The sequence below is a fragment of the Labrus mixtus genome, chromosome 7 (assembly GCF_963584025.1).
Source record: "Labrus mixtus chromosome 7, fLabMix1.1, whole genome shotgun sequence".
Classification (NCBI taxonomy): domain Eukaryota; kingdom Metazoa; phylum Chordata; class Actinopteri; order Labriformes; family Labridae; genus Labrus; species Labrus mixtus.
The window spans coordinates 6,856,903-6,881,367 of record NC_083618.1 but is presented as its reverse complement, the minus strand read 5'-3'; the positions used below and the strand labels follow the sequence as shown (position 1 = coordinate 6,881,367).

Here is a 24,465-nt window from a genome sequence, read left to right as displayed (position 1 = left end):
GGCTATTGTAGACTAGAAATATCTGAACATGTTTATTCCGGTGTACGCCGGCTGAAAAAATAAACTAACCCTGTCTTACACGCGCGTCACTGGCAACTTATAAAGCGCACAGGTGCATGGTCATTGTGAACATTGTAATTAGTTCACGTGTGCTGTTTTTCTACGATCGGTGATTCAGACGGTGCTTTTGCAAACATATTTTCACGGCAAACATGAGTGCTGGAGGAGGAACCCCGTATATCGGCAGTAAAATAAGTTTGATATCCAAGGCACAAATTCGATACGAGGGAATATTGTCCTCTGTCGACACAGACAGGTCCACGGTCGCTTTAGCCAAAGGTAGGTTGGAGGTCTCCACTCTCGACCAAACATGTGCTTTTGTCTTTTTGACAGTTATTGCTACATTAATAGGCCTATGGGTCTATAACCAAAGTTGGCAGGTATTTGAACCTTCTCCATTTAACTGTATTTACCAACAGTTAAATCATTTGGCACAGAAGATCGGCACACAGATAGACCAGTGCCACCCAAAGATGAAATTTATGAATACATAATCTTCAGAGGTAGCGACATCAAAGACATCACTGTGTCCGAACCACCAAAACCACACCATGGACTGCCTCGAGACCCAGCTATTGTACAGGTGTGTGGCTGAGGGAGGGTGCTATTTTCCCATTTATGTTTTTTTTCTTTCCGTAGGCCTATTAGTTGTTTTTCTTAAACTGAAATATGTCCAAATTGTTTTATTAATTCTAAATTGTCATTTTAGTCCTCTATTGGCAACCCTTCTGCTGCTTATCACCCACGTTGGAGTCCATACAGAGACATGATGCCCACTTACAACCAGCTGGCTGCCAGTTCTCTACTCAACCAGCAGTACAATGCAGCACTGGGTCTAGGTACAGTGGAAATGTGAAATCCAAGCCTTCATCAAGTAGTATGAGAAGTGCTTCAAAATGTGTTTGTGTTCCCTCCCTACCAGGACTTCATGGCATCCCACCCAGAAGAGCCCCCATGGTGGAGCAAGCTGTCCAGACTGTACCATTGGTCAGTGCCACGCAGAAAAGAGGGAAGACTGTAACCCAGCCACAGGGTAGACAGCAGACTCGTCCAGGCCAGCGATCTGCCCGGGTTGGTTCCCAGGTTCTGAAGGAGAATTTACCCACCAGTGAGCAAACTAACTGTAGCCTATGACGTAAAATAAAAAACCTAACTTTCCTATAGCTTGTTTTTCTTCTTAAAAAAAAAAAAAATCAGCTCAGAAATATGAAACCTCTTTAACATTTATACTTTATTTCTGTTTAGGTCGAGGACTAACTCAGCCAAGTGCAGCCAAGGTGCAAAGCAAAGTCATTGAGAACCCAAAACAAAGACAAAAACAAGGTATCACATTTTTAAAAAGCTGCGTGACAGAGAAGCACTGTCTTCATACTTTTTAAGAAAACTTCTGGCGAGCTACAACATGCATCAGAAAATGAAAACTACTCGAATATGTATCTGTCAGAATGGACTATAAAAGTAAATACGAGGCTAGATGAAACTGATATATAAATTGTTGCTGTTATTCTGTAGTGTTTCTAATATTTTTCTGTTGATGACACACAGGCAGCCGCAGGACCAGAAACCGAAGCAGAGGTCAACTTCTTGTGAAAAACTCAAAAGCGTCAACCTTGCAGTTTGAGTCTGATTTTGATTTTGAAACTGCAAATGCTCAGTTTAAAGATGACCTTACAAAGGAGGTCGTAGGTATGAGTACTTGAGTAAATGTTTATTTAGTTACAATAGATTCAATATTAACTCATTTGATTTGTATTCATATGTTTATATACATTTTTGTAATTGTTGCAGTTGAAAATGTGGAGTCTGGAGAGGCCCAGGATGGCCAGGGTATGCAGGAGGAGGAGGAATCACTTGGTGATAAATACTACGACAAAGCCAAATGCTTCTTCGACAACATCTCATCAGACCTTAAGCCCAGGTGATTAACACTTTGTGCTTGTCTTTGTGATTCCTCAGGGGTTTGCGATGTCCTACAATATATTTTCCTTTTGTGTTTGTTCACAGGAAAACCACCTGGGCTGAGGAGAAAAAGTTGAACATGGAAACATTTGGAGCGCCCGGGCGATTCCTTAGAGGCAGAGGATTCAGGGGCCGAGGACGCAGTGGGCAGAGCACAACTGAGCAGCTACCCCTCCCAAAAATAGGCAGTGGGAGGGTGTGAGAATATATTTTTTTGTTATAATTTCTGTAAATATTGTAGTTTTCTACTTATTTAAAAAGTACCTCCCTTCTCCCCAGTTAAAGGTCTTGAGGCAAATATTCTTTTTTTTTTTTTTTGTACAAAAAATTGCATTAAGGGACATTTGAACTTATTCTATGATTTGGGAGAGCAATGTCTTTACTTTAGCAGCTGGAAGCAAATTAATTCACTGGTAGTGGTTTGATTTGTCTTTGGAATAGGCCCCGTTAGGCATGTACTTTAGTTTGGTTGCTGAATGTAATTCAATTCTTGTCTACCTGATGGTTAAATGTAACTCCAAATATGATTTTTGGAGGACAGCTGTACTTTGTTTTGTTCCCTGATTGTAAAAGGAGAACTGTGGAGGACTCTAACATTTGCTATTAAATAATGTGTGAATAACAGAATCACTTTCATCACTTTCTCAGCTGTAAGTAATCGTATAGGAAAAATACAGAATCCCAAAATTTGCTTCATGACAAACCTTATAGAATTTATTAAGCAACCTTAAAACCACAGCCTGTACAGTCAGAAAACATTGATTCCCAGCTTAACAACAATCATTTGGTTACAAACATGTAGTCATTTTTTCCTGTTTGATTCCCTGCTAATAGAAGCCAAGTGGTTGAACTTTGGTCCCAAGTTATTTAAAGCTTTGTGAGATGAATCCTGGTCAGGAATGGTGATGTCCTCCAGCTCTGAGAGCGTGTCCAAGTCCCCCTCATCAGCATAGAGGTGAGGCTGATAGTCCACATGTTCTTCTGCCTGCTGGAGAGAGGAGAGCCTCTATAAGGAGAGGTCAAACACTAAAGTAAATACATTGTGTATTCTATTCTTCCAGGTGTTAATGATGGTGAGAAAAAAAAAAGTGTAACCAACCCTATGAAGCAGAGCGAGGAGAACTGCATCTGACGCAAAGCTCGAGTTTCTTTTGAGGAAGGTATTTGTTGTGCCTTTCGCTTCAATCTGAGCACAGCAGAAAGTTCACAAATACAGTTTCTTCATCAATGCTTCTGAACCTTTTGTATCAAACCAACTCTTACTTTACCTGTTGGTTGCGGCTGTAACCACTGGCTATTAGAGAATTCCAGGTTGTCTAAGATTTGAGGATGGATGAAAATGAAAGTTTAAAAACAATCATAGTTGTGACTGATCAATGAGTACATACCTGGCGTATGTTCTCACGGTAGGTACGATTTTTATTTCTTTGATATCCAGAGTTTCTGTGGAGAACTTTTTGCTTATGAAGAAAAGGAAGAGAGTAAGAGTTCCATTTAACTTGGTAATCTTTAGTTTCCTAAGCATGGTATTCACCAAAACATGTGACTGAACTTGTAAAAGACTGGGTACTCTTCTAAAAATCTAAAGAATGCTTTACGGTCTGTCAAGTTCTTCAAGTTTTGCAGTTGAACCAGAGAAAGTTTGTCCTTTTAAGTCCCCACCTTAGTGAAGACCGGTGTGTTTTGCATTCCACCGTGCAGACTTTGCCTGTAAGCTATGTCCTGACGCATGTTATCAGTGGACACCAGCAGGACACTGTCTTCAACCTTGAAAGAAAAGTAAACTCTTACTGAAATTTGCATGAAGACAACTATGTAAATAAATGTTTTGTTTGCAAATGTCTCTGAGCTGTGACCTTGCAGTCTGTTCCTGGTTGTTCAATGTTTGAAACAATGAGGGTTTCTCCAGAGGAATCCTCGGTCTGCACAGGGGTGAACTCTTTTTTGCAGGAAATGACAACTGCCATCAGTAGAAGGACTGTCAGAGAGAAGAGCAATGAATTATAATTTTACAGTACAAATTACACCATTCTGTAGAACTGATAAAAGAGGACGTAGTGTCTTACACAGGAATAAAAACAGTGAGGCAAACATTATGCCTAAAGCACCCAAGGCAATGTTTGTGGAGGCGTCTCGGCGGCTCCGGCAATTAGGCGTCACAGAACAGTCGCACACAGTCCCTTTGAGGCTGTAAACACTGAACTCTCCCTGCAAGGACGAGACCTTCAGATCCACTGTGTGGTTACCGGGATACACACCAGGATCCTTTACTAAACCAGCCGTGTACCCTGTGAAATAATACCACAATGAAATGTTTGTTTTGATATTTTCATGCATTCATACCATCTTAAGGTAGCCTAATACATCATATTTCACTCTTAAGGATCGCTGGTTCTACCATTGGAGGGATTCAGGTTCCATTTTCCATCGACGTCCCCCAGCAGTTCAAACGCGAAAGGCCCTCCAAAGGGATATCCATCCAGGTCATAGGCTGTGATGTCGGTGGTGGTCGGGCCTTCAAACGCACACACGCTGAACCTGTCGTCTGTCAGCTGAGGCACGTTGTCATTTTGATCTATCACACAGATGTTAAGTGTTGCGGTGCCTGTCATCGGTGGATCACCTGACAAAACAGAAAAAAGGAAGTCAAGAACTGAGATTCAATTTGATTCGTTCTTTTCAAAAAAGACTTTACACAAGTATTGAGCATGTACTCTGTTTTGAGATTGCAACTAGCATGGGCCTAGTTTTTCTATTTTGGCCTTAAGATTTCTTGAGAATTAGGAGTCAGCACTTTTTTATCGTCCATATTTATGCAATTTACAGTATTAAAAAATGCATGTGACACGTTTGTTTCAGGAAGCTGTATTAGATTGCACTAAGCACATCTTGCTCTGTTGAAGTGAATTAACATAAATTATATTTGAATTATTTTATATTTCTTATTTAGTGTTATGATACATTCTATATTTTAGGTCTTTGTAATTTTTCATTTACAATTGTGTTTTGCAAATTGGCTCTTTTTGCCTTAAACAAGCTCCATACACTCCACTCAAGATTTACCCTTATCCACTGCATGTAGTAAAACAGTGTAGACCCCATCCACAACATGAGGAGATTCTCTGTCTAGTGAATGGACTGTAGTGATGTTTCCTTTGTGGGGATCCACTGTCACCCAGCCAGCCGGATCATGTCCTACCTCATACCTGTGGAAAAGCATACCAATTGCTTTACAGAGGATACTCCAAATAAGAGCTCAGACATGTAAACTAAATACACTTCCTACTTACACAAACTCTCCTGCATGACTGGAGTCGGGGTCTACAGCTGTCACTTTCTCTACCCAGATTCCTGTGGGAATGTTCTCCTCCACCTTGGTCTCTGTGACAGTCTCAGTGAACACCGGGGGGTGGTTGATTTCCTCGATTTCAATCACAACTTTCACAGAATGAAGCAGAGCTGGATAATTGGGATCACCAGCTTTTGTCACGTCAACTTTCCACAGGCCTGAAGACGTCCTCTCCTTCACTTTGCAGGAGAAATATGGGGACTCGTTTTCCACGGAGATGAAAAGCACCCTTTGTGCTCCATCCTTATAGCGCAAAGGCTAAAATTGTAAAGCAGTAATTGCGCTGAATTGTCAGTTGTTATTTGCAAAACACTTGAGAATATAATTAGTAAGCAAACATACTGGGACAAACATCCATGTAGTAATTACATGTTGAAGTTGGATGTCACTGTAATGTAAAGCATGTGGTCAAACTGCACTCACTTTTACTACTGTCAGCACTCCGTCATTGGTGTGTGGGTCTGTTTCGATCTTAAAGTTCTCTTTCTCGTCACCCTGTATGCTGAACCTGGCTCTCCATGCAGGGCTGTTTGGGCTGTCTCTGTCCGTCACATGCAGGAGCAGAGGAGACACCCCAATCTCGTCTTCCTTTATTTTGCCAGAGCCCTGGTTTAATTCACAGCGCAGAGGTCAGGGCAGAAAATGTAGAATGTCATGTTTCACCTGAGTTTGTCTTATGCCAGTGTAAAATTAACTGCGTAAATAAAGGCATAGTTACGGAAGCGTATTGCATTGTGGGGATTTTTTGTTGTTGCCTGGTTTCTTGTTATTACGAGATCTTTATCTCGTAATAACAAGAAAAGATCTCGTTATAATGAGAAAAGATCTCGTTATTACGAGATAAAGATCTCGTTATTACGACATAAAGATCTCGTTATAATGAGAAAAGATCTCGTTATTACGAGATAAAGATCTTGTTATAACGAGAAAAGACACACATTATAAAGACTAAATGATACTAGAGGGTTAATGAAGTTTGCATTGTGGCAGGCAGAGGAGGGTGGAAGATCAAAAGGCAACGATGACCAGGGTTATTGATTTGATTGTGTTTTATTTTCATCTCGGTTTAAGGCATTGGGAAATATTATCATCTTTGAGTAATACAGATGGTATTCTCATGAGCTTGTCGACTTAGCGCAGGCATCTGAAGGCGTTAAGGTTGTTCAGACGGAAAGCAAAGCACACTCTGACCTACTTGACTTAGCGTCATTCTTCTAGGATCAGTTAAATAGATATGGTATGCTTCACCGATATAAAGTCATGCATCTGAATTGTATTCAAGCTGGCTATGTGGTGTCTCAAGATACGCTTAGGCATTTACTGAAAATACTTTAACCCCATGAAAAACAACTGCGGTGCCAGAATCGCCTGCTACGGTGTTTATACTGTACACTCCCATAAACAAACCCACGCCTCCTCATCGCCACCACCCTAATGCTTTTCTCTCTTTATCTCATTATAACGAGATCTTTTCTCGTTATAATAAGAAACCAGGCAAAAAAAAAGTATCCACATGAATGCAATACGCCTCCGTACATAGTGTTAGTTTTAACATTGAAAATTGAAATTTGATGAATCTGTAGTAATTGTTCCTTGTATCACCATGTAGGTTTTGTCTTCTTTTTTTTGATGGATGATCCCCTATATATATTTCCTGGCGAAATCAGACAACCATTTTAATTGCTGTAAATTATTTTGTTTTAGCTATAGGGATTTACATTTGGGCTGTAAGATGAATGACTTTCTTCAGCAGAGTGTTAACTTAAAGAAATGGTTAAAAAAAAAAGAAAACCGAGGACCTACACTACAGACAAAGGCAGTTTGACATAATTTGCAACCACTTTAATACATTTCTAATATCAATGTCAAGGATCAATCTGGTTGTGTGGCTCCCTTTTTAAATCTTTAACTTATTGCTTATTTATTCTATCAGTTTTTACATTGTGTTCATTACATTTTTTTTATTCAATTCCTGTCTAAAAACTATAATTTAAAATGTATATCCGCCAATCTCTGGAAATTTATAATAGTTGTAAAATTTTAAAAGAGCAAAAAATGGCACAACAATGACTTCCTATGTTGTTTTCTTTTTGTTCACCATTTTCCCATGTGCCTGTCATTATGAAAAATGTGGCGATATTATTTTAAGTGTATAGCACAGAACATTTCACTCATTAGTACTGCACAGTTTGAGTTTACAGGGGTGATTAGTGCACACAACTGTGCAATGTAGCCAAAACTATCTGCCTACTGTTTGTCCGCTGATGGTCGGGAGGTGGTTGTTGCCGTCCTGGACACGAATGAGAACAGTGGTTGAACTGGACAGACTGATGACATCACCATTATCCTTGGCCTCCACTAACAGTCTATAAACTCCTTTAGCCTAACACAAACAAAAGAAGAGTGTCAGATGTATAGGTTTTTTTCTTCTTCTACATTAATAAGTGCATTATATTTCCGAAGCAGCTTCTTTATTTTGCACAACATGCATTATGCTAAATGGGTGTGTGGTTTGTTCTTGTGCTATGCTGTCCTTCATTTTAAATGTGTACACACTGATGCTTTTATACACCCGAAGTTCCTAACAGATAAATAAGATTATTTGAAGTTGAAGTTGATTAAATATGATGCTTTGCAAGAAGTTGAATATCACTGAGATAAACCCAATATCAGAGTAAACACATCCTTGCAGCTCAGTGTACTTCCCGTAATGCACTTTTTAAACACTTACATGACATTTCAAAATGCTGACACTCATGTACAACAAGCCACTTAAAACACAGTGTATCTCACATTCTGAAATGCTAACAAAGGGTACACTTGCCTCGTGATCCAAACATCCTTTGAACGAGATTGTTCCAGACTTATTGATGAAAAATTCAGTGTCTGAAATGTATGGAGACACAGATTTGATTTTATAGTCAATTGTTGAGTTTGGTGTCCCGCTCTGGTCCAGGTCATAGGCCGAAATACTCAGGAGATCTGAGCCTGATGGGAAACGACCAAACATTAAAATCTGCTATATTTAAAAATGAAGCCTATTAAAAAAAGAGATATGGGATCTGCTGTTGTTATATTCTTTACCTTGTTTTTTCTCCTCTGGGACGTCGACCTCATACAGATTGATATCAAAGTGTGGAGGGTTGTCATTTATGTCCAGTATGACAATATCAATTCCTAATTTAGTGTCAATAGAACCTGCCTTCCTTGTCGTCATTATCACCTAAGGATCAAAAAATAGACCTTAAAGTCAGAGACAGTATGAAGACATAACACCATGTATGGTGAAGTTGTTGTTGTTTTTACAGATGATACATATATATGTTCTGAGGCGGTCCTAATACAACACATACATTTTCACATGTACATTTTTTTATTGCAAAGATTATTACCTCTATTTGTACCCCCTAACTTCAGTTCAAACTCAGTGGAGGTTAACACAAAGCTTCTGCAGTCTGAGATACTTTCTTGCAAAGTAATGTCTTTTTTCTAAGACCATTTTGTCAACCAAATTCCTGTTGATTTGTTTTGGTTGTATAAGAAGAGAATTTCCACGCCAAAGACTAACTCTGACAAATATTTATTTGATTACTCAGTCGTTTAAGGCTCATTGTCTATGGCCTAAGTCTGTTAGCACTAATCCTTTATACAGGAGTGAGACGTAAAATCAAACTGTTTACTGCCAAGAATATATTCTCATTCCTGAAGTACACCAACCACAGAGCAGTGGGTCAAATAACTCTGAAGTACTTATTGTGGCTGTTTGTAATGAAAACATAACCAGACCGCTGTATAGGTAAGATTAGGATAATGTTTCAGACCTTAAGCACTTTGTGCTTCTCGTAGTCCACAGGCTTGTCGACAAACACGTTGCCCAATTTCTTATCAATGGACAGGACTCCCTCTGGCTCCTCATCCACACCCGGCCCAGACAGATCAAAGGAGACTCCATAGTTCTGCTCGAGTTTTATCTACACCACAACACCAAACACTTTATAGTCAGCCTTCAGGAGCCGGACACTTTTGTTAAGTGAAGAATGAATTTCAATTTTTCAAAAAGAAGATACTTTATTGGATAGAAGAGATAAAGATTGAAGAAACTGTAAAAGTCAAGGCAAAGCTCATTACAGAGAAAGACCACAAAATAAAAAAGTAACTTTCTCCACAGGTTTGCATACAAAAGGATGAGCTTGGTTACTGTATACATCATATATATCAAAGGGTCTATCAATAGATGAATTTGTATTCAAATGAATGACTGAAAAAATGAATCGTTTTCTAGTGAAACAACTCATTTAACTATTGGGTTTTTCACTCAGTGGATTTCTCACCTTGCCCAAAAAATAGGGAAAGGGTCCTTTATGCTCCTCCTCAATGGTGAAGGAGTCGATGATCCAGACCCTCCTGTGGCGGCTCAGCAGCTCTGAGCACAATGCGCTTGGAAAATAATAAATCTGAAGACAGACAGCCGACCAAACCTGAAGATCAGTTCAGTGGTTGGATTTTACATTTGAATGTAATCTGTTCATCTAGGAATTTACCAATCCTTGTAAGTCATGGTGCTGCAAATATGGCAAGCCAGTTCTAGTGAATTGCCCACGCAGACATGTCCAGAGGAACAGTCACATCATGGGTGCGTGAGCTTATGCACCTTCTGACTAGGGTTACACAACCCTTCTGTGAAATTCATTAAAAAGGTGAATTTCACACCAATAATTTAAAAAAAAACTTTTTTTTTAGACAATACAGACATGAATTAAAAAATGGAAAGTTAGAAATGATATCACCTAATAAAAACAAGTAACAGATCCACATGTTTTTATTTAATAATCATAATAAAACTTTCAAGATTACATGATTGAAGGTAATATTTCGTAACACTTTCAGTCTCAAATGAACAAATGTTCTAATTAGAGCAACATGGAATAAATCTGGAATAGCAAATTACAAAAGAAGAGAAGTAAATCAAAAATGAAAGTAACATCAACGAGGTTTGAAGATGTTTTTTAACTTACCAGGAGGAAGAAGCAGAGCATGATGCTTGTTCAGATGACCAGACTGTAAAGTGTTTGCTGTTCTGACTTTTGAGCAAATAAAGACGAGACGCTGCCCTCCCTGCTGTAAAACACCCACTTGACATAGTGATTATGTGTTTGTGCATGTGTGTGTGTGTGTGTGTGTGTGTGTGTGTGTGTGTGTGTGTGTGTGTGTGTGTGTGTGTGTGTGTGTGTGTGTGTGTGTGTGTGTGTGTGTGTGTGTGTGTGTGTGTTCATCAAGAAACGTTCAACCTTTTTCGTCACTGTTTGCTCAGGAAGTTTTCCTGAGAATTGAGCAAAGCGTGTGAAGATCAGATCAGGCTTTTGAAACAAAACCACTCCCCCCCGTATATACTGTTTTGATTTCAGAAACAGTATATTTAGTGACATGAGCTTTCTGTTCACAATTCAGCTTAAGACAAACATTATCCAACTATTTTTGTTTATTTTCATTCACTTCTTTACATTTCTTTCCTTCCCTCACTGTACAAAATTCATTGTTTATCGACTGCAAGTCATGTGAGGTAAAAAAAAAAATGGAGAAGGAGTCCATTAAAACATGCTGAAAATAAGAATCGAAGAATGTAAGAACAATTCAGAAAAATCTCCGTATGTACAGTTCATGGTTCCTTCCTCCAATACACACACAGAACCCAACCTTCAACTTATAAACCAAAGGAAAGGTTGAAGGCAGTGAGAAGAGCCAGTGTTTGGAAGACAGTCTTTAATCAAATCACATCCAAACGTCACGCCTCGTCCCTCAGACAGTAGTGACCTGGAGAGAAGAGAGAGCTTTCTCTGAAGATGATGAGGGAGTCTGACTTTTCACCTTCTCTCTTCGTTTAAGAGTGCCGGTGTTTGTTTCCTCATCATCTGACCTGACCACGGGAGTGTTTCTCCCATTGGCGTTGGTTGTTTGACTGTCGCAAGACGAGTTTGAAGACGTAGAGGACAAGCGAGGCTTGGTGTCAAGGTCCTCAGAGACGTGTTGAAAGAGTCCATTACTGATGACTTCCACATTGTTGTTGTTTCCTTGGACTGTGAGTCAAATAAGAATTTGTCAAGGATGTTGTTACAATGTTACAACTTTATTTTGCAGATGCTTTTGCCTAAAGTGACATACGTACATAACGAACAATGAATTTGACAGGAAAGCAAACAAAGTGAGTAAGTGACAAAATAATTGTGCAGCTGGTCTTGTAACCTAAGTTAAATTTCTATGAATACCTGGCAGTGGAGAGGTGTGAGCCGCCTCTTCTCCCCCGGAGCTGAAGAAGACGTCCAAGGTGTCCTGGTCGGAGATGTCAGTCAACTCCATCTGGTCCAGCAAGTCCACATTCACCTCCATTGATGAGATGCTGCCAATTGGAGCTAGAGGGAAGAGAAAGAGATGGAATTATGTACATACTGTATGAAGGTGTTGTTTCCTGCATTCAAAATGCCACTCAGACTTACGTCTCTTATAGTCTCGGATACAAAGGTGTGCTGAAGACAAGTAGACGTCCACATCATGCTGGAAGACCTCCTCGAAGAAACGCTGTCGCTCTCTCATCTTGAGCTGCTGTGTTGAGTCTACATCTGGAAGCCTCTGGCCACGCTCCGTCTCAGCTAACATTTAAAGCACATGTATAGGAAGTTAGATACAAGCTCAGGTACAAATTTTCACCTTATAGTCTACCTGGAGTTTAATTCAACAAACACCACTTGAGAGGATTTCACCCTACAGTTATGTGGAGTTAGACATGCCATGCAGGGAAATTCCTTGATGCTGTGTAATGAAAAATAGTTTAAGACCCATTTTACAGGCCAACAAGGGACAATGTGACCAGCCAGGAGGGGGAGACATTTAGCTATAAGAGAGAGATGTTAAAAAAGAGGAATGCCCTTTTTAGGCACTCCATTGGGACTGTCTATTCAAATTTAATAGAGCACAGAGACATTGTAAAAAGTCAATCACATTTAAAACAGAGATTAATGTCATTGTTGATATTTTAGCTGTAACAGTTTATGCTCCTATTTGTCACTGACAGTCTTGTTGATTTTGCTCGCACATTTACTCAGTCAGCTCTGTTACACTGATTCATCTACAAAAGCAAGCTGTCAGGTCTTCGCCACGTTAATCTTATTTAAGATACCTTACAATCCTGTTTTCCCTCTCATCAGCACCTTGCTAATAAAGCTGAGTGCATGTGTGCAAGTGAAGGGATGAACAGCAAGAGGGGTGAGCCGAGAGGAGATAGGGCCCAGCAAAACTATCTGAGAGTGAGTGGGAGACAACACATACATCTGGATTGGGAAGACATTGTCAAATCTCTGCAGTTCATACAATATCTAAAATGTTGAATAAAACAACCATGTAGAAGAAGATTTAAAATCTCGAGACAAAAAGTATTCAGTTTGATGGCTTTTACAAATGGGAGGTCAGGAGCTAAAACAGCTTCCTTACTCAACGTGCTAAAGCATTCATGTCCTATTGGGCAGGAGGCACAGTTTGCTGACACAAAAATTAACTTTGTATGAAGGTTTGGTGGTGCTGTTCTTACTCTATGAAATGTGACCCTTTTTTGCTGTATTTTTGGGTGCTGACTTGAATGCCCACCAGTGGGGACCCCATCCACTTAGTATAGCCGAAAGATCGACCGAAAACAAATATGTAGCTAGAGATAGCAGCCTGTTAGCTAAGCAAGACAAAAGAAAACAGGACGTTACAGCCTGGCTCTGTCAGTTGGCAAAACTGAACTAGCTTACCAGCACCGCTTCAGCTCTGCAATGACTTGTTAAATTAGAATAAGAGGTATGGCAAAAATATTTTCACAGTAATAAGGTTTGCATCTTCGTCACACACTACTACTCTCAGTTTGAACTGACATCGGCTGCCATCATTCATAGTTACATCTGTTTATCCCTCTACCCAGAAATAAAATGTTACACACTTTGGGTCTCCCTTTACAGAGCGATTACAACCTGTAGGAAGGGATTGGAGTAATTGGATGAGGCCTTGAAGCCCTGACTAAACTGGGAATAATTTGAAGATTATCTGGTCTGTTGAGAGAAACAGTCAAAGCAGTTCTAAAAATAGACCACGGTGTAACAGAAAGACATTAAGCTCAGGATGTTGACAATACCAGGAAAGGAAGAGACACCCGAGATTCTCTGTTTAACTCTGACGGCATGAAGGGTCTCCCATAAATAGGACCTGTCTTACAAAGAATCTGCAGCCAAAAATATCTGCTGAATTTAGCAAATCTGCAAGCAATATAAATCCAAAAATATGTAGATGCTGCCAAAAGCAGCTACAGGTTGAAGCAGCATCAGCTCTATCATCAGCTCTATCCCCCCACAAGTTTAAACCAGGCACACGTCTGTGTGGACAGATGGACACACGCCTGTCACTTCAGCTCTGCTCTGCCCTGTTTGACAGCCTGCCTCCTGGGTACACTGACCTCGCTGGCTCTGGGTTCAGTCAGACAGCTTTAGAGGGGAAGAGAAGTAGAGGATAACTCTCAGGCCAAAACTGGACTTGCTGACAGCACAGGGACTTACAGTATGTGTGCATAAACAGAACCCCAAAATATGGGCTAATCATTTATTAAACTCAGGAATCTACCTGCACTTGAAAGCAGTCATAAAATACAAGAAGCCTACACTTAAGCTTCATCCTTTAATGTATACTCCAACAACAATAAGTGAGGCATCATGACAAGTAAGCAGTTTGTGTCTTTGAGGGTCTGTGGAAGAGGCCTCCTCTCCATCAGATCGGCCAATCAAAGGGTCACTTAGTTTTATGTCACTATCTTTAAAACTCCAAAGCCTCAAAAAACAGGCTTTGCTCTAAATCTTCCAACCCTGGCTGTACTTTACCTGATGACATCATTAGAGTTATTTTGAGTTAGTTTGAATAATCATTAAGTCGTCTTTACTAAGAGATTAAAATTGTTTACCAGTTTAGCATTGCATGTCTGTGACAGTCTCGGACTCACTGTGGTGATTTGAGTACGAAACAACAACATGAAAATGGATGCAATGGAACCAGAGGTGTTGCCTTTATTCTCTGACTCGTTGACTTGACAAGTTGTCTAACTTGTGTCAGTCACTTACATGTCATGTGTCACTGCAGCATTTCTGTCCTTGTGCAGGCATCTGAGGTTGTGAGTCTGTAATGCTCCTGGCTTCTCGCAATGTTACACAATCAGACACAAGAACAGAGCAGCGCTGACAAAGCAGGACGTCAGTAACAATCAAGAGCTGGCTGTTGGACATGGGAGTGTGGATAAAATAAGCTCCTTGTTGAATGTGACCAGACAAGGACATCATGTTGAACAAAACACTGGATTTGTACCAGATGACTGATTTTCCTGCCTTTTCTTTCTCAAGCAGAGCACATTCAAAAACCAAAAAAGCATTATTACACTCAACCTGTTTCTTGGAAAATGATGTTTTTCATTAGGCCTACAGGCTACACGTTTAAACAAATTGCTTCTACTGGAGTTTTCGCTACTCAGTTAAACAGTGATTGATCACATTATTGATTGTTTCTACTTAAAGGCTGAGGGTTGTGTAGAAGAGCTAAAGGTTAGCTACAGATGTATATCCTCACATTGATTTTGCTTCCCTATCCAGTTCTTTTTTCCACTGAATCACCTTGATCGATTCGACATCCCCAGCCAGAGGCGACCCCCCTGACCTCTGATTAGCAGAGCAGCTCACACGGGAAAATCCTCTGTCACAAGAAAAGTCTGTACGCAGTGCCCAAGGCTGATGAAGTCACATGTCTGGTCTGCAGCAGCTACAACCCAAAGTCTTTGGTTTCATACCACAAGATGACTGAAGGGCCTGTGGCTGCTCCACAGACAGAAAGAGAGAGAGAGGGACAACCTGCAGGCTTGAGCTTGACATGATACCCTTTCTTTCTTTCTTTCTTTCTTTCTTTCTTTCTTTCTTTCTTTCTTTCTTTCTTTAGTTCATGATCTTTATCTGTATTGTGTCTCACTTTCATTCTCTCTCCCTTTTGTTTCCTGTCATCTTTTATTTTATTTTATGTATTATGTATTTCAATCTTTCAATCCCTTTCACTCTCTTGTTTTGTCTCTCAGTTTGTCCTTGACTTTTTACAGGCTTTCAATCCCTGATTCTGTTTCTATTTCTATTTCTGTCTCTTGCCTTTCTTGACTGAGCCTCTTTCTTTGCTTTGGGTTTTATCTTATTCCCTTTTCCTACATTTTTACCATCTGTCTGACTGTCTCTTATTTTTCTCCTTTACTCTTGGCCGCTGTTTTTATCATTTATCAGGGATTATCTTCCTTTATGAATGCCTGTCTCTATATCGTCTATCTTTTCCATCTCCTCCACTTTTCTTATTTATCTCCCTTTCGTTTGTGTGTTCCTTCCTTCCTTCCTTCCTTCCTTCCTTCCTTCCTCTGAGTACTCAGAGACTTGAGAGAGAAGAGGTCATAGGTCAGGGCCGGAGACCAGCTGGACATGCAGAACGTCTGACAGAGTGGACCGGACGTGTGTGCGTGCCACTCTGCCTCCCTACATAAAGACAAACCCAGATCCTCCGCTCAGGGGGCAGAGAGAGAAAGGGCCCATTCAGAGAGGGACAAAGGCAGAGATGGAGGAGAACGGGACCGGCCAGCCCTCCTCAGACACGATGCCATTCACAGGAAATCACTTTGGAAGTAGCAGAGAGTGAATTCACCTAAACTCAGCCTTTTATTTTCAGCCAAGTAACATCATTTCTGGCCGGCATGTTTCTTAAATTGCTTCTTTTTTATTTCTATGAAAACTGTGTCATGATGAGTCAGGCTTCCTAGAAGAACCTTGCACAGCTGCCAGTAGATCATCATTACTACATGATGATACAAGGGTTTCCAATGCTCTATTATATTCAGTGTGACTGCATCGTTTTATCTAAACAAAGCATATTTCTTTATTTGTTTCCACTGTCACATTTCAAAGACAAGACCCTAAATGACTGTTTTAGAAGCACAGACTGCACAAATAGCAGAGCTCACACATTGATCTGGAGGCTAAATGAAAAGATGGGAGGGCTCGGTGTCACCCACAGGCTGCCATTAGCCCTTCACTGCTCTGAAAATGTGAGCTCAGAGACTCCCCTGTGACAGGAAAGAGAAGGTCAGAAATGGAGAAGGGAAAGGGGCCTCTCCAGATGAGCCAGTTGTTTTTACACTTGTTAGTTTGGGTAACATATCTGTCAGTAACCCCTTCAGCAAAACAGTAGTTAAACAGAAACCTCAGTGGGAACCATCATTTCCTCCTCTGCTGTGATTACAGAGCAGTCTGCCAGACTCTCACTTTGGCTCCATTTATCCAAGCCAAGCCAGGGATTTTTCTGAGAAGTGGTTTCCTTATACAAATGGATGAGGTCATCACTGTTTAAATGGCTCTGGTGGTGGTTCATACATCTGTGTGTGGGCCCAGCCATACAACCATTACTGTCAGACTGTCAAGAAAAAGTATTACCACTTGAGACTTGTTCAGTTCAGTTAAAGCAAAAATAATACATTTACTTTTTCCTGTTCCCTAATATCCTCAGAATGGAGTCCAAAAAATAGTTTGTTTTTAATTTTCTTCAATTGAATTTTTAATCCACAAGAGACAGTAATCCAGCACCAGCATAATACTGAAATGGGCGGAACTTTTAAAGTAATGGGATAAATAAATAAAACTTCAAATTCATACTTTTTGATGAATTACTACATTCATATCTCAAGGCCTGTTCAGCTCCTCTTCTCCCTTCCTGTGACATACTTTGTGGTTTTATTCATGCATGATAAAGTCCTGACTTCTCAACACCAGGGAAGACCTGAAAATCTGAGTTAACATTTGTCTCGGCTGATGCCACTAGAAAAAGACTGGTTGCCCTTAGTTACAGCTTTGTGTGCAGAGACGTATCATTTCACATGGACGGTTTCCTACTGCAACTCAGCGAGAGAGTGCACTGGAAGGAGGGAGTGGACGTAAACACAGAAAAGCTGCGAGAGGAGTGAGGGAGAAAAGGTCAGGCAGGACAGAAACACTTGCAAAAAGGCTAAAAATGAAGAGGAGGATGTGTGAGGAAAGCTTAAAGTGAGCCTACTATAGTCAGGTTGTAGAGATGGAGTGGGCAGAGACAAGGAATTCTGCACAGGATAATTAGCAAAAGAGGATGTCTTGTTTTTTTTTTCCTGAGAGTCTCTTTCATGCCTTCCAGCTAAAAATTGACCAAAACAGCAGCAGCCGGCTGTTAACACGCTACAGCTGGTGGTTAGTGGATCAGTCTCTTTGCTACGCCTGTTACACTAATTATCAGTGTCTCCCCGCTTGGCTAAAGGTAGAAGTTTCATCCTGCTGGAACAACATGAGCTGCTCCTCCTGGTTTACTGTTTGTATTTTTAGTGGCTTCAGTCTCAGAACACTCACATTTCTTACTCGTATCTTTGATAAAGTAAAAGTGGACTAGACAGTTGGACATGAGCAAGCTTGTAAAATGGACCCCTCTCTCTGTCTCACACATTTATTTTTGGTTACTTGCACTCCCCATTTTCTCTCCGAAAAGCTGCCTTTTACTGGGCTCCAGTTGCAAAGTGAATTATTCATGGAGACTGTTGATGTGTGTTGGTCTACATTTCAGTGCATGCACGTGTGTTTTCATTTGCATATTCGATCAGGCTGTTTTTGCCGGGACAAAGCAGTGTCCAGCACCACCAGGCCAGTCCGTCGGGACAACGGTGGCATCAGCGTTAACCCTTTCTTTCCTTCCCTCCAGACAATTAGACTGTTTGTGGGTGCTTGTCCTGTCCTACTGCCCTCCATTTGCCAACAAACACATTGTCATGATTAACACACCAGGCGCCACCAGCTGACTAAGTACTATCATACACTTGGCTTTACTGGAATAAATGCTCTTATTCAGATATACTTTTAATTATCCCAAAACAACAGTATTTAAGCAATCCAAGCAGCCAATAATTCTCTGATATACTAAATAACTTAATCTGTAGAGAACAGCTGTGCAAGTAAACTGTGTTGATCACTTTGTTTTGTTGAATGAAAGAACATTATTTCTAGCAGTCTCTAAAGAAATAAAATCATCCATACAGTTGACCCAGTCTGCTCTCTGTCTTTGACAAGAGTGCGAGACAAACAGAGAAAATGTTCTTCCCCAGTTTCATTGTCACATGCTTCAGCGTTCACACAGCTCCCTGGGAAATCAGGACAGCCTCTCCACATATTTGTCTCAATCTATTTTCACTTAAGCTTGTAGAACTGCAGCAATGTTTGGTTAAACCCAACAGTCTGTCAGACTTATCTCCTCTGTTTATTGAGGCTGAGGCAGGATTTATTGAGTGGCCTGAGAGATTAAACTTGTACTTCGTGCTATTACGATCACAAAACCTGTGGGGGAAAATGCAACACTGCACTTAAACTGCACTAAAGCTGAATTTCTGATTTGTTTTACGTCATATGTCAAACTCCTACTAAGATTGATTTTATTTTCCTCTTTGTCATAACAGGTGTTTTCTGTCATGGCTAATTATAACTTTGTTTGAGTTATAGTTGGCCAGAGCTAATGTGGCAAAACATGAGGTCACCAAACTTCATGAACTTGTGAAAGGTCCTTTTTAAAGCTGCTATAAGTCAATATGGGTGTATAGAGTCTTCAAATGCATGTAATTTAATATAAAGGATTTCAGTTGTTTTGAATGTCAGGATTTATTTACTTAGATGTATCTTGTATGATGAAACTTTAATGCCATAATCACTACATTGATCTTTTATTTTCTTAAAAGTTGTACTTAATGTTTAGGCAACATTGGCATTCATTTTAAGACATAACTCATAGCCAACAGATGTCAGTCCAACATGAACTCTCTTTTAGCACTGTTTTTGGTCTCAACCAACTCCTGATGGTAATGTCAGGCTCTTTAGCCGCGTAAAGCTACATCTTATCAATGATCAGACATATGATGCTTGGTGGCATACAGTGGGGTCTTCCATTGACACTAACAGTGTGAAGGACAATGACAGTAAAGTTGGCATCTGTACCACCAAAAGAACAACATGAAAACAAATGAAACGCTCCATATTTTAAGGGGACTGCAGATTAGAGTTGGGTTAAATTCTGAATAACTTCAAAAAGACATTGTCTGGTAATCTGTGTTAGTTGAATGTTAATATAGTAGGAGCAGCTTTCACCCTTTTGTTTTCTTAAATAGCGATATGTTTCCTCCTTCCTTTGAGGGCACACCATTAGTGAAGTGAAAAGTGATGAACTGACAAAGCAGGTGCTTTTGTGCTGTATGTATTAGTTATGTAGTCTGATCATATCATCAGTAGCTGCTGTGTTTCTGTGTTGGGCTGTGAACTCCCAGTGTTTGCCTGGAGGCGTTTTCTCTGCCTGCAGTACTCAGAGGATTCAGCTGAACAGTGAGAGGATGGATTTGTTAGAGAACTAATGAGAGGAGGTGGTCGAGTCCCCAGGGCTCACAGCTCAGACGGCTGAATTGATGGGATTCTTATTCAGTCGTCCATGAAAGGCTGTTTAGAATAATCACACACTTATGGTCAACTTAAAGTGCTGACATGCCACAGGGCAGAATAATCTGTGTATTTGCTCCATTTGAGATTTTCTCACATTGAGAGGCAATGATCCTCTTAACATTCCTGCTCTTTCTGAAGGCACATTAACAATTATTTCAAAAACATTGAGGGTGGACTGGTAACATATTTTTTTGTCATGATCATATCATTATCAAACCTAAAATCAGTCAAACATTCCTGCTGATATCTCAGTCTGGTATCTCAGTCTCAGCATGCTGGTATCTACAATAGACACATTTTAAATTACATTCCATGAACATTAGATTGCCCAACCATCTATAATAGCAACAAGTATTTTCCAGTCCAGTTGGGCTCTTGTGTGTCGACATTGGGAGAGAAGGGTGTTTTTATTTTTATTTTTTGTGACTTAGCAGATGAGAAGTTCTGATAAAGGAGACAATAATGAGTTGATTTAATCAGAAGTGACTGTCCTTCAATAAAGTAATGTGTGGAAAATAACGTTTTCTTTTTGAACTTTAAGTCAGTAAAGGTGATATAATAAAAACATTTAAAAGGATCACCCAATGACTATTTAAAGGGATCTGATTTATCCATCCAAATGAACCCCTCTAGCTCTACAGAGCCTCTATACACTCTTTGTTATGTTTATGTCTAGCCCACGACTTCACTGTTGCGTTTATTCTCGAGGGTCTGAAGTTGTTGGTTTCAGCAGAAGTGGTTATGTCTTAAGCATATTAAGCCCCTGTATTTGGGAAAGCAGAACTCAAAGTGGGTGCAACTACGAAGAGGTCACAAACAGATTATTGAATTTAGCCTATTAGCAGTTTTTGGGGACATGTTATGCAAACGTTGTGTTTACACCGCTGTCTGCTGCCCCAACAAAGGCAAATCAAATCTTACTGCAGATTTTGATATTCAGTCCTTCATGCCCTAAAGCTACTAATTATTAAAAAGAATAGTATCAAACAAAATGAAAAAGAAGAAGGTAAAAGATGTTGTGCTTTGAATCTTCTCCAGTGTGTTCAATTTCGTTCTGATCCACTGTATCCCCTCTTGATCAAAAACTCTGGTGACAAGAAAGCAGTACAGCACAGATATATTATGTGTGTATTCCTCAGAGTCTGATCAATTAAAGATACAGAGCATACATAATATGGATCTTGACTCCTCTAATCTGCTCATTTACAAAGAGTCTTCTCCTCAGTCCGATCTGGGTCATGTCTAAGGGGATTGAACCAAGAAAAAATGGAGACTAGAAACAATTTCTTCTTCACCCTTTTGTCCATAACCTGCTCCACACAGCTGGTCAGCCTGTCACTGCAGCTTGGCTCTGTGCCACTCTCTGGCACATTCCCACAGTAATCATGGGACGGAGTGTAATGTGGAGGCACAGAGGCTGCAGGCGGAGCAACAGATGGGACACATCTTCTCCAGAGTCCCAGCCCTGATCCGTTTTAGCCTCATGAAATCACACGCTGATCTCACTGGGACTAATTCACTTACAGGTCTGTGTGCTGCATGTCCAATCCGAGATCTGGGTCTGTGTGTTTGTGGAGCAACCTGCAAAACCCGGTGCAGTCAGCAGACCCTGATCAGATCTGCAGGCACAATCCCATTATAAGTAAGAGATCTGGAGGATGGAGCCTGGCTTCAAGCCAAGCCCGCTTAGTGTGTGTGTGTGGGGGGTGTGTGTGTGTGTGTGTGTGTGTGTGTGTGTGTGTGTGTGTGTGTGTGTGTGGGTGTGCGTGCGTGTGTGTGTGCGTGCGTGCATGCGTGCGTGTGTGTGTGTGTGTGTGGTTGTTTGTATGAATACAGTCCTGTTTCTGTGTGAGGAGAGTATGACCTGTTAGCTTGGTATTAGCGAGCATTACTCAGGGTGATGATTCAACATTCCTGTCTGATATTCGCCTGGAACAGCACTTTGACCACTCTCTTCAAGCCACATCAACACAACGGCAGATATTTAACACACTGGCTGAACTGTCACTGCAGCTTTTATGTTGAACCTTACACACACACACACACACACACACACACACACACACACACACACACACACAAACACACAAACAAAGACACGGGTACAGACACAAATACAATACTTTTACCTCATTGATGGAGCATGGAAAACATTAAATGTGCATCATGAATAGTGAACACTTCAAGAAACCATCTGACTATTCCTTCCTGCTTATTTCTTAAGAACTGTACAGTGACTTCACAACAAACCAACTGTATTTAAAAATATATATATTTCTGATATTTGAAAGGTGATATTTTAAATTTGTAAAGTTGTTGAAAGGTGTGTTAAACCAAATCTACTTCCAAATGAATCACAGAAATGGTGATGTAATTGTGACCTTTCCTGTGCTTTTGGCCCATAAAGCTCAATGTGTGCTGAAATGACCCCAACTAAATCTGTTCGATACTTTCTACTCTCAAATGTCCTGCTCTGAACGTAAAAGCTGTAAACAAAAAACAAAAAAAAGTGTGACAAATCTCAGAATATCCAGCTTAACATAAACACAACTTTCCTCTAAATATATAAAAGTTTGAAGAAAGGACTCACAGGGCAGGAGTTTGTTGTGAAGGTTGGCGGACGAGGAGCTCATGTTGCTGGAGAGTGGAGACAGGAAACAGAGATAATGAAGCAGAGATGATCAGTGTGTGTGATGGCAGGTAAGGAGAGAGGCTGCCGATCATCTCCCTCCTGCTCTCGTGCTCCACAGTGACTGATGCTGAGTGTCTCTCTGCTGCTCTCCTTCCACACTTCCCCCCCCTTTCCTCGGAAGACGCTCTGAGACTCTTGGCGAAGGAGGGAATAAGTTGGAGGCTCTGTGGAGTCGACCAGCTGACCAATGACAGAGGGGGGAGGGAGGAGCTGAGGGAGGAAGGGATTGGGAAGAGGGACGCAGGGATGGAGGGATTTTATGTAACAGAGTGGAAAATACCAAGGAGAGACAGACACATGCCTTTGTTATTTTTGTCTTCTCACACCCACCCCCTCCCTTCCTGCTTTTCTGTCTCTTGTTTCCCGTCTTATTTTTTCAGTTAAACATTTGAAATCTCTCTTTTCTGTCTCACCCTCAGGGAGGAGATTTCTACAGACAGATGTTACACCAACGCAAAAAGAAGTATCCCTATTTTTTTTTCATAATCATCATTATAATTGCTTTTATGCTTCTCAAAATTAAAGGGTTTTGAAAGTTCAAACTCCACAAAACTATTCTAACCTTAAGAAATGTAACATTCTGAATGAGTTTGAATTACTATTTTTCAATATGGAAACAATGTGCAACCAAACAAAATCTTAATTGTATTAACTTTTCACAAATAGACAGAGAAAGAAAGTGGATTCATATCAAAATCCGTGACTGATCATGAGTAAACATTGAATAAACTCATAACCCTTTATGTAATGTTTGATCATTTGAGTCGTTTTTGATCAAAAACTGTTTAACTTCTGGTGTGATCCATTATGCTTTAATGGCTTTTCCCTCAACAATGTAACAATTTTCTTAATTGAACAGAACAGCATACATGAAGAGGTCAACTGAGGTTTTTGAGAAATTAAGGAGGAATTTTTCTTACAGTGTGGAAATTGATTTGTATATTTTCTTCATGTCAGATGCCTCATTAAGGTCTAATATCCCACTATGTACGGTGAAGTCCTCTGTTTTTGTCCAAGGACCATTGTTGCATCATATTCCCCCTTCCTTCCTCATGTCTTCTGATGTTAAAGGTCAAAATTCTAAAACCAAACCAACAAAAACAAAACTCAATTTTCATCGTAACCTCCTTATAGATCTTAAAATACGTTATTTACTTGGATGAGAATCAGAGTCAGGGATGTTTGTTATCGGACAATCTGTTGGTCCTGGACACCACCTAATGGACATTACTGTACTTGCAGTCCTGTCAAGCTGGACCTGCTGATTACACAAGATTTGCATGCAGAGGCTCCACCAAGCAGCATTACATCATCATCACCTTGTTTCCAAAACACTTCATCGGCATTTTCAAAGGGGTTTTTTAAGAGTTCTGCGCTTCAACTGAAGGAAGTTTAAGTTGCAGGGTGTGAGTCATTACAGGAATCTGTTTGTGAGAAACAACACAGAGTGAGAAAACATGTTGATCCTCATTGATCATTTTGTTGACTCAACAGTAAATAGTTTGTATCAGTACATCCTTTTCAGTATATTTGTTTTTCTCACAACCATTGCATGATATCCTATAACACAGACACAAATGTATGGCTTTTCTTTACAAACTCATGAGCAGAAAAACTCACACTGAAACTCACACTGTGACAGGCTAAAGGGTGAAGCCTCAAATACAGGCTGTCATTTTCACAGTGGTGATTTTTATCAATAAAAACACAGTAAGTAAATGTCAGTGGTTTTTATGGTTTCAACTTGATCTGCTGCTTGAGCCAGAGATGTAGCATCTTACCTTGCTGTGAAGTTTCTGCAGGGTATATGTTTGTGTTTCTGAGTG

General features: G+C 40.3%; 3 protein-coding genes across 6 annotated transcripts; 1 reads left to right on the top strand and 2 right to left on the bottom strand.

Moving 5' to 3' along the window:
* The first annotated feature begins 48 nt into the window (after nt 1-48).
* On the top strand, nt 49-2,642 carry LOC132977657 (protein LSM14 homolog B-like). The gene is made up of 8 exons (XM_061042405.1): nt 49-339; nt 480-643; nt 770-899; nt 983-1,168; nt 1,306-1,383; nt 1,606-1,746; nt 1,849-1,978; nt 2,065-2,642. Exons 1-8 carry the CDS (start codon nt 213-215, stop codon nt 2,219-2,221), a joined length of 1,113 nt encoding a protein of 370 aa, XP_060898388.1. The 5' UTR covers nt 49-212; the 3' UTR covers nt 2,222-2,642.
* cdh27 (cadherin 27) lies at nt 2,299-10,685 on the bottom strand. 4 transcript variants are annotated; one of them, XM_061042401.1, is made up of 16 exons: nt 10,384-10,685; nt 9,700-9,846; nt 9,190-9,339; nt 8,453-8,591; nt 8,193-8,356; nt 7,620-7,751; nt 5,792-5,974; nt 5,310-5,626; nt 5,083-5,225; nt 4,418-4,642; nt 4,086-4,307; nt 3,876-3,997; nt 3,682-3,786; nt 3,288-3,335; nt 3,119-3,205; nt 2,299-3,025 (listed from the first exon to the last, which is right to left on the bottom strand). In XM_061042401.1, exons 1-16 carry the CDS (start codon nt 10,402-10,404, stop codon nt 2,822-2,824), a joined length of 2,409 nt encoding a protein of 802 aa, XP_060898384.1. In that variant the 5' UTR covers nt 10,405-10,685; the 3' UTR covers nt 2,299-2,821. The 4 variants fall into 4 exon arrangements, 3 of the variants coding, with proteins under 3 accessions (XP_060898384.1, XP_060898385.1, XP_060898386.1); XM_061042402.1 differs by having other exon boundaries at nt 2,299-3,007; XM_061042403.1 differs by having other exon boundaries at nt 9,700-9,822.
* Nucleotides 10,686-10,829: 144 nt separating this feature from the next.
* On the bottom strand, nt 10,830-22,766 carry si:ch211-253b8.5 (dysbindin). The gene is made up of 4 exons (XM_061042406.1): nt 22,538-22,766; nt 11,860-12,012; nt 11,632-11,775; nt 10,830-11,442 (listed from the first exon to the last, which is right to left on the bottom strand). Exons 1-4 carry the CDS (start codon nt 22,578-22,580, stop codon nt 11,165-11,167), a joined length of 618 nt encoding a protein of 205 aa, XP_060898389.1. The 5' UTR covers nt 22,581-22,766; the 3' UTR covers nt 10,830-11,164.
* Between the last annotated feature and the right edge of the window lie 1,699 nt (nt 22,767-24,465).

Coding starts and splice junctions, on each gene's coding strand:
- LOC132977657 (XM_061042405.1), top strand. CDS start 213: ATGAGTGCTGGAGGAGGAACCCCGTATATCGGCAGTAAAATAAGTTTG. Junction 1,384..1,605: donor AAAACAAAGACAAAAACAAG/GTATCACATTTT, acceptor GATGACACACAG/GCAGCCGCAGGACCAGAAAC. Junction 1,747..1,848: donor CCTTACAAAGGAGGTCGTAG/GTATGAGTACTT, acceptor TAATTGTTGCAG/TTGAAAATGTGGAGTCTGGA.
- cdh27 (XM_061042401.1), bottom strand. CDS start 10,404: ATGCTCTGCTTCTTCCTCCTG. Junction 8,357..8,452: donor CCCAGAGGAGAAAAAACAAG/GTAAAGAATATA, acceptor GTTTCCCATCAG/GCTCAGATCTCCTGAGTATT. Junction 5,226..5,309: donor AGTCATGCAGGAGAGTTTGT/GTAAGTAGGAAG, acceptor GCTTTTCCACAG/GTATGAGGTAGGACATGATC.
- si:ch211-253b8.5 (XM_061042406.1), bottom strand. CDS start 22,580: ATGAGCTCCTCGTCCGCCAACCTTCACAACAAACTCCTGCCCT. Junction 11,776..11,859: donor TATCCGAGACTATAAGAGAC/GTAAGTCTGAGT, acceptor TCTTCCCTCTAG/CTCCAATTGGCAGCATCTCA. Junction 11,443..11,631: donor TCACACCTCTCCACTGCCAG/GTATTCATAGAA, acceptor TTTGACTCACAG/TCCAAGGAAACAACAACAAT.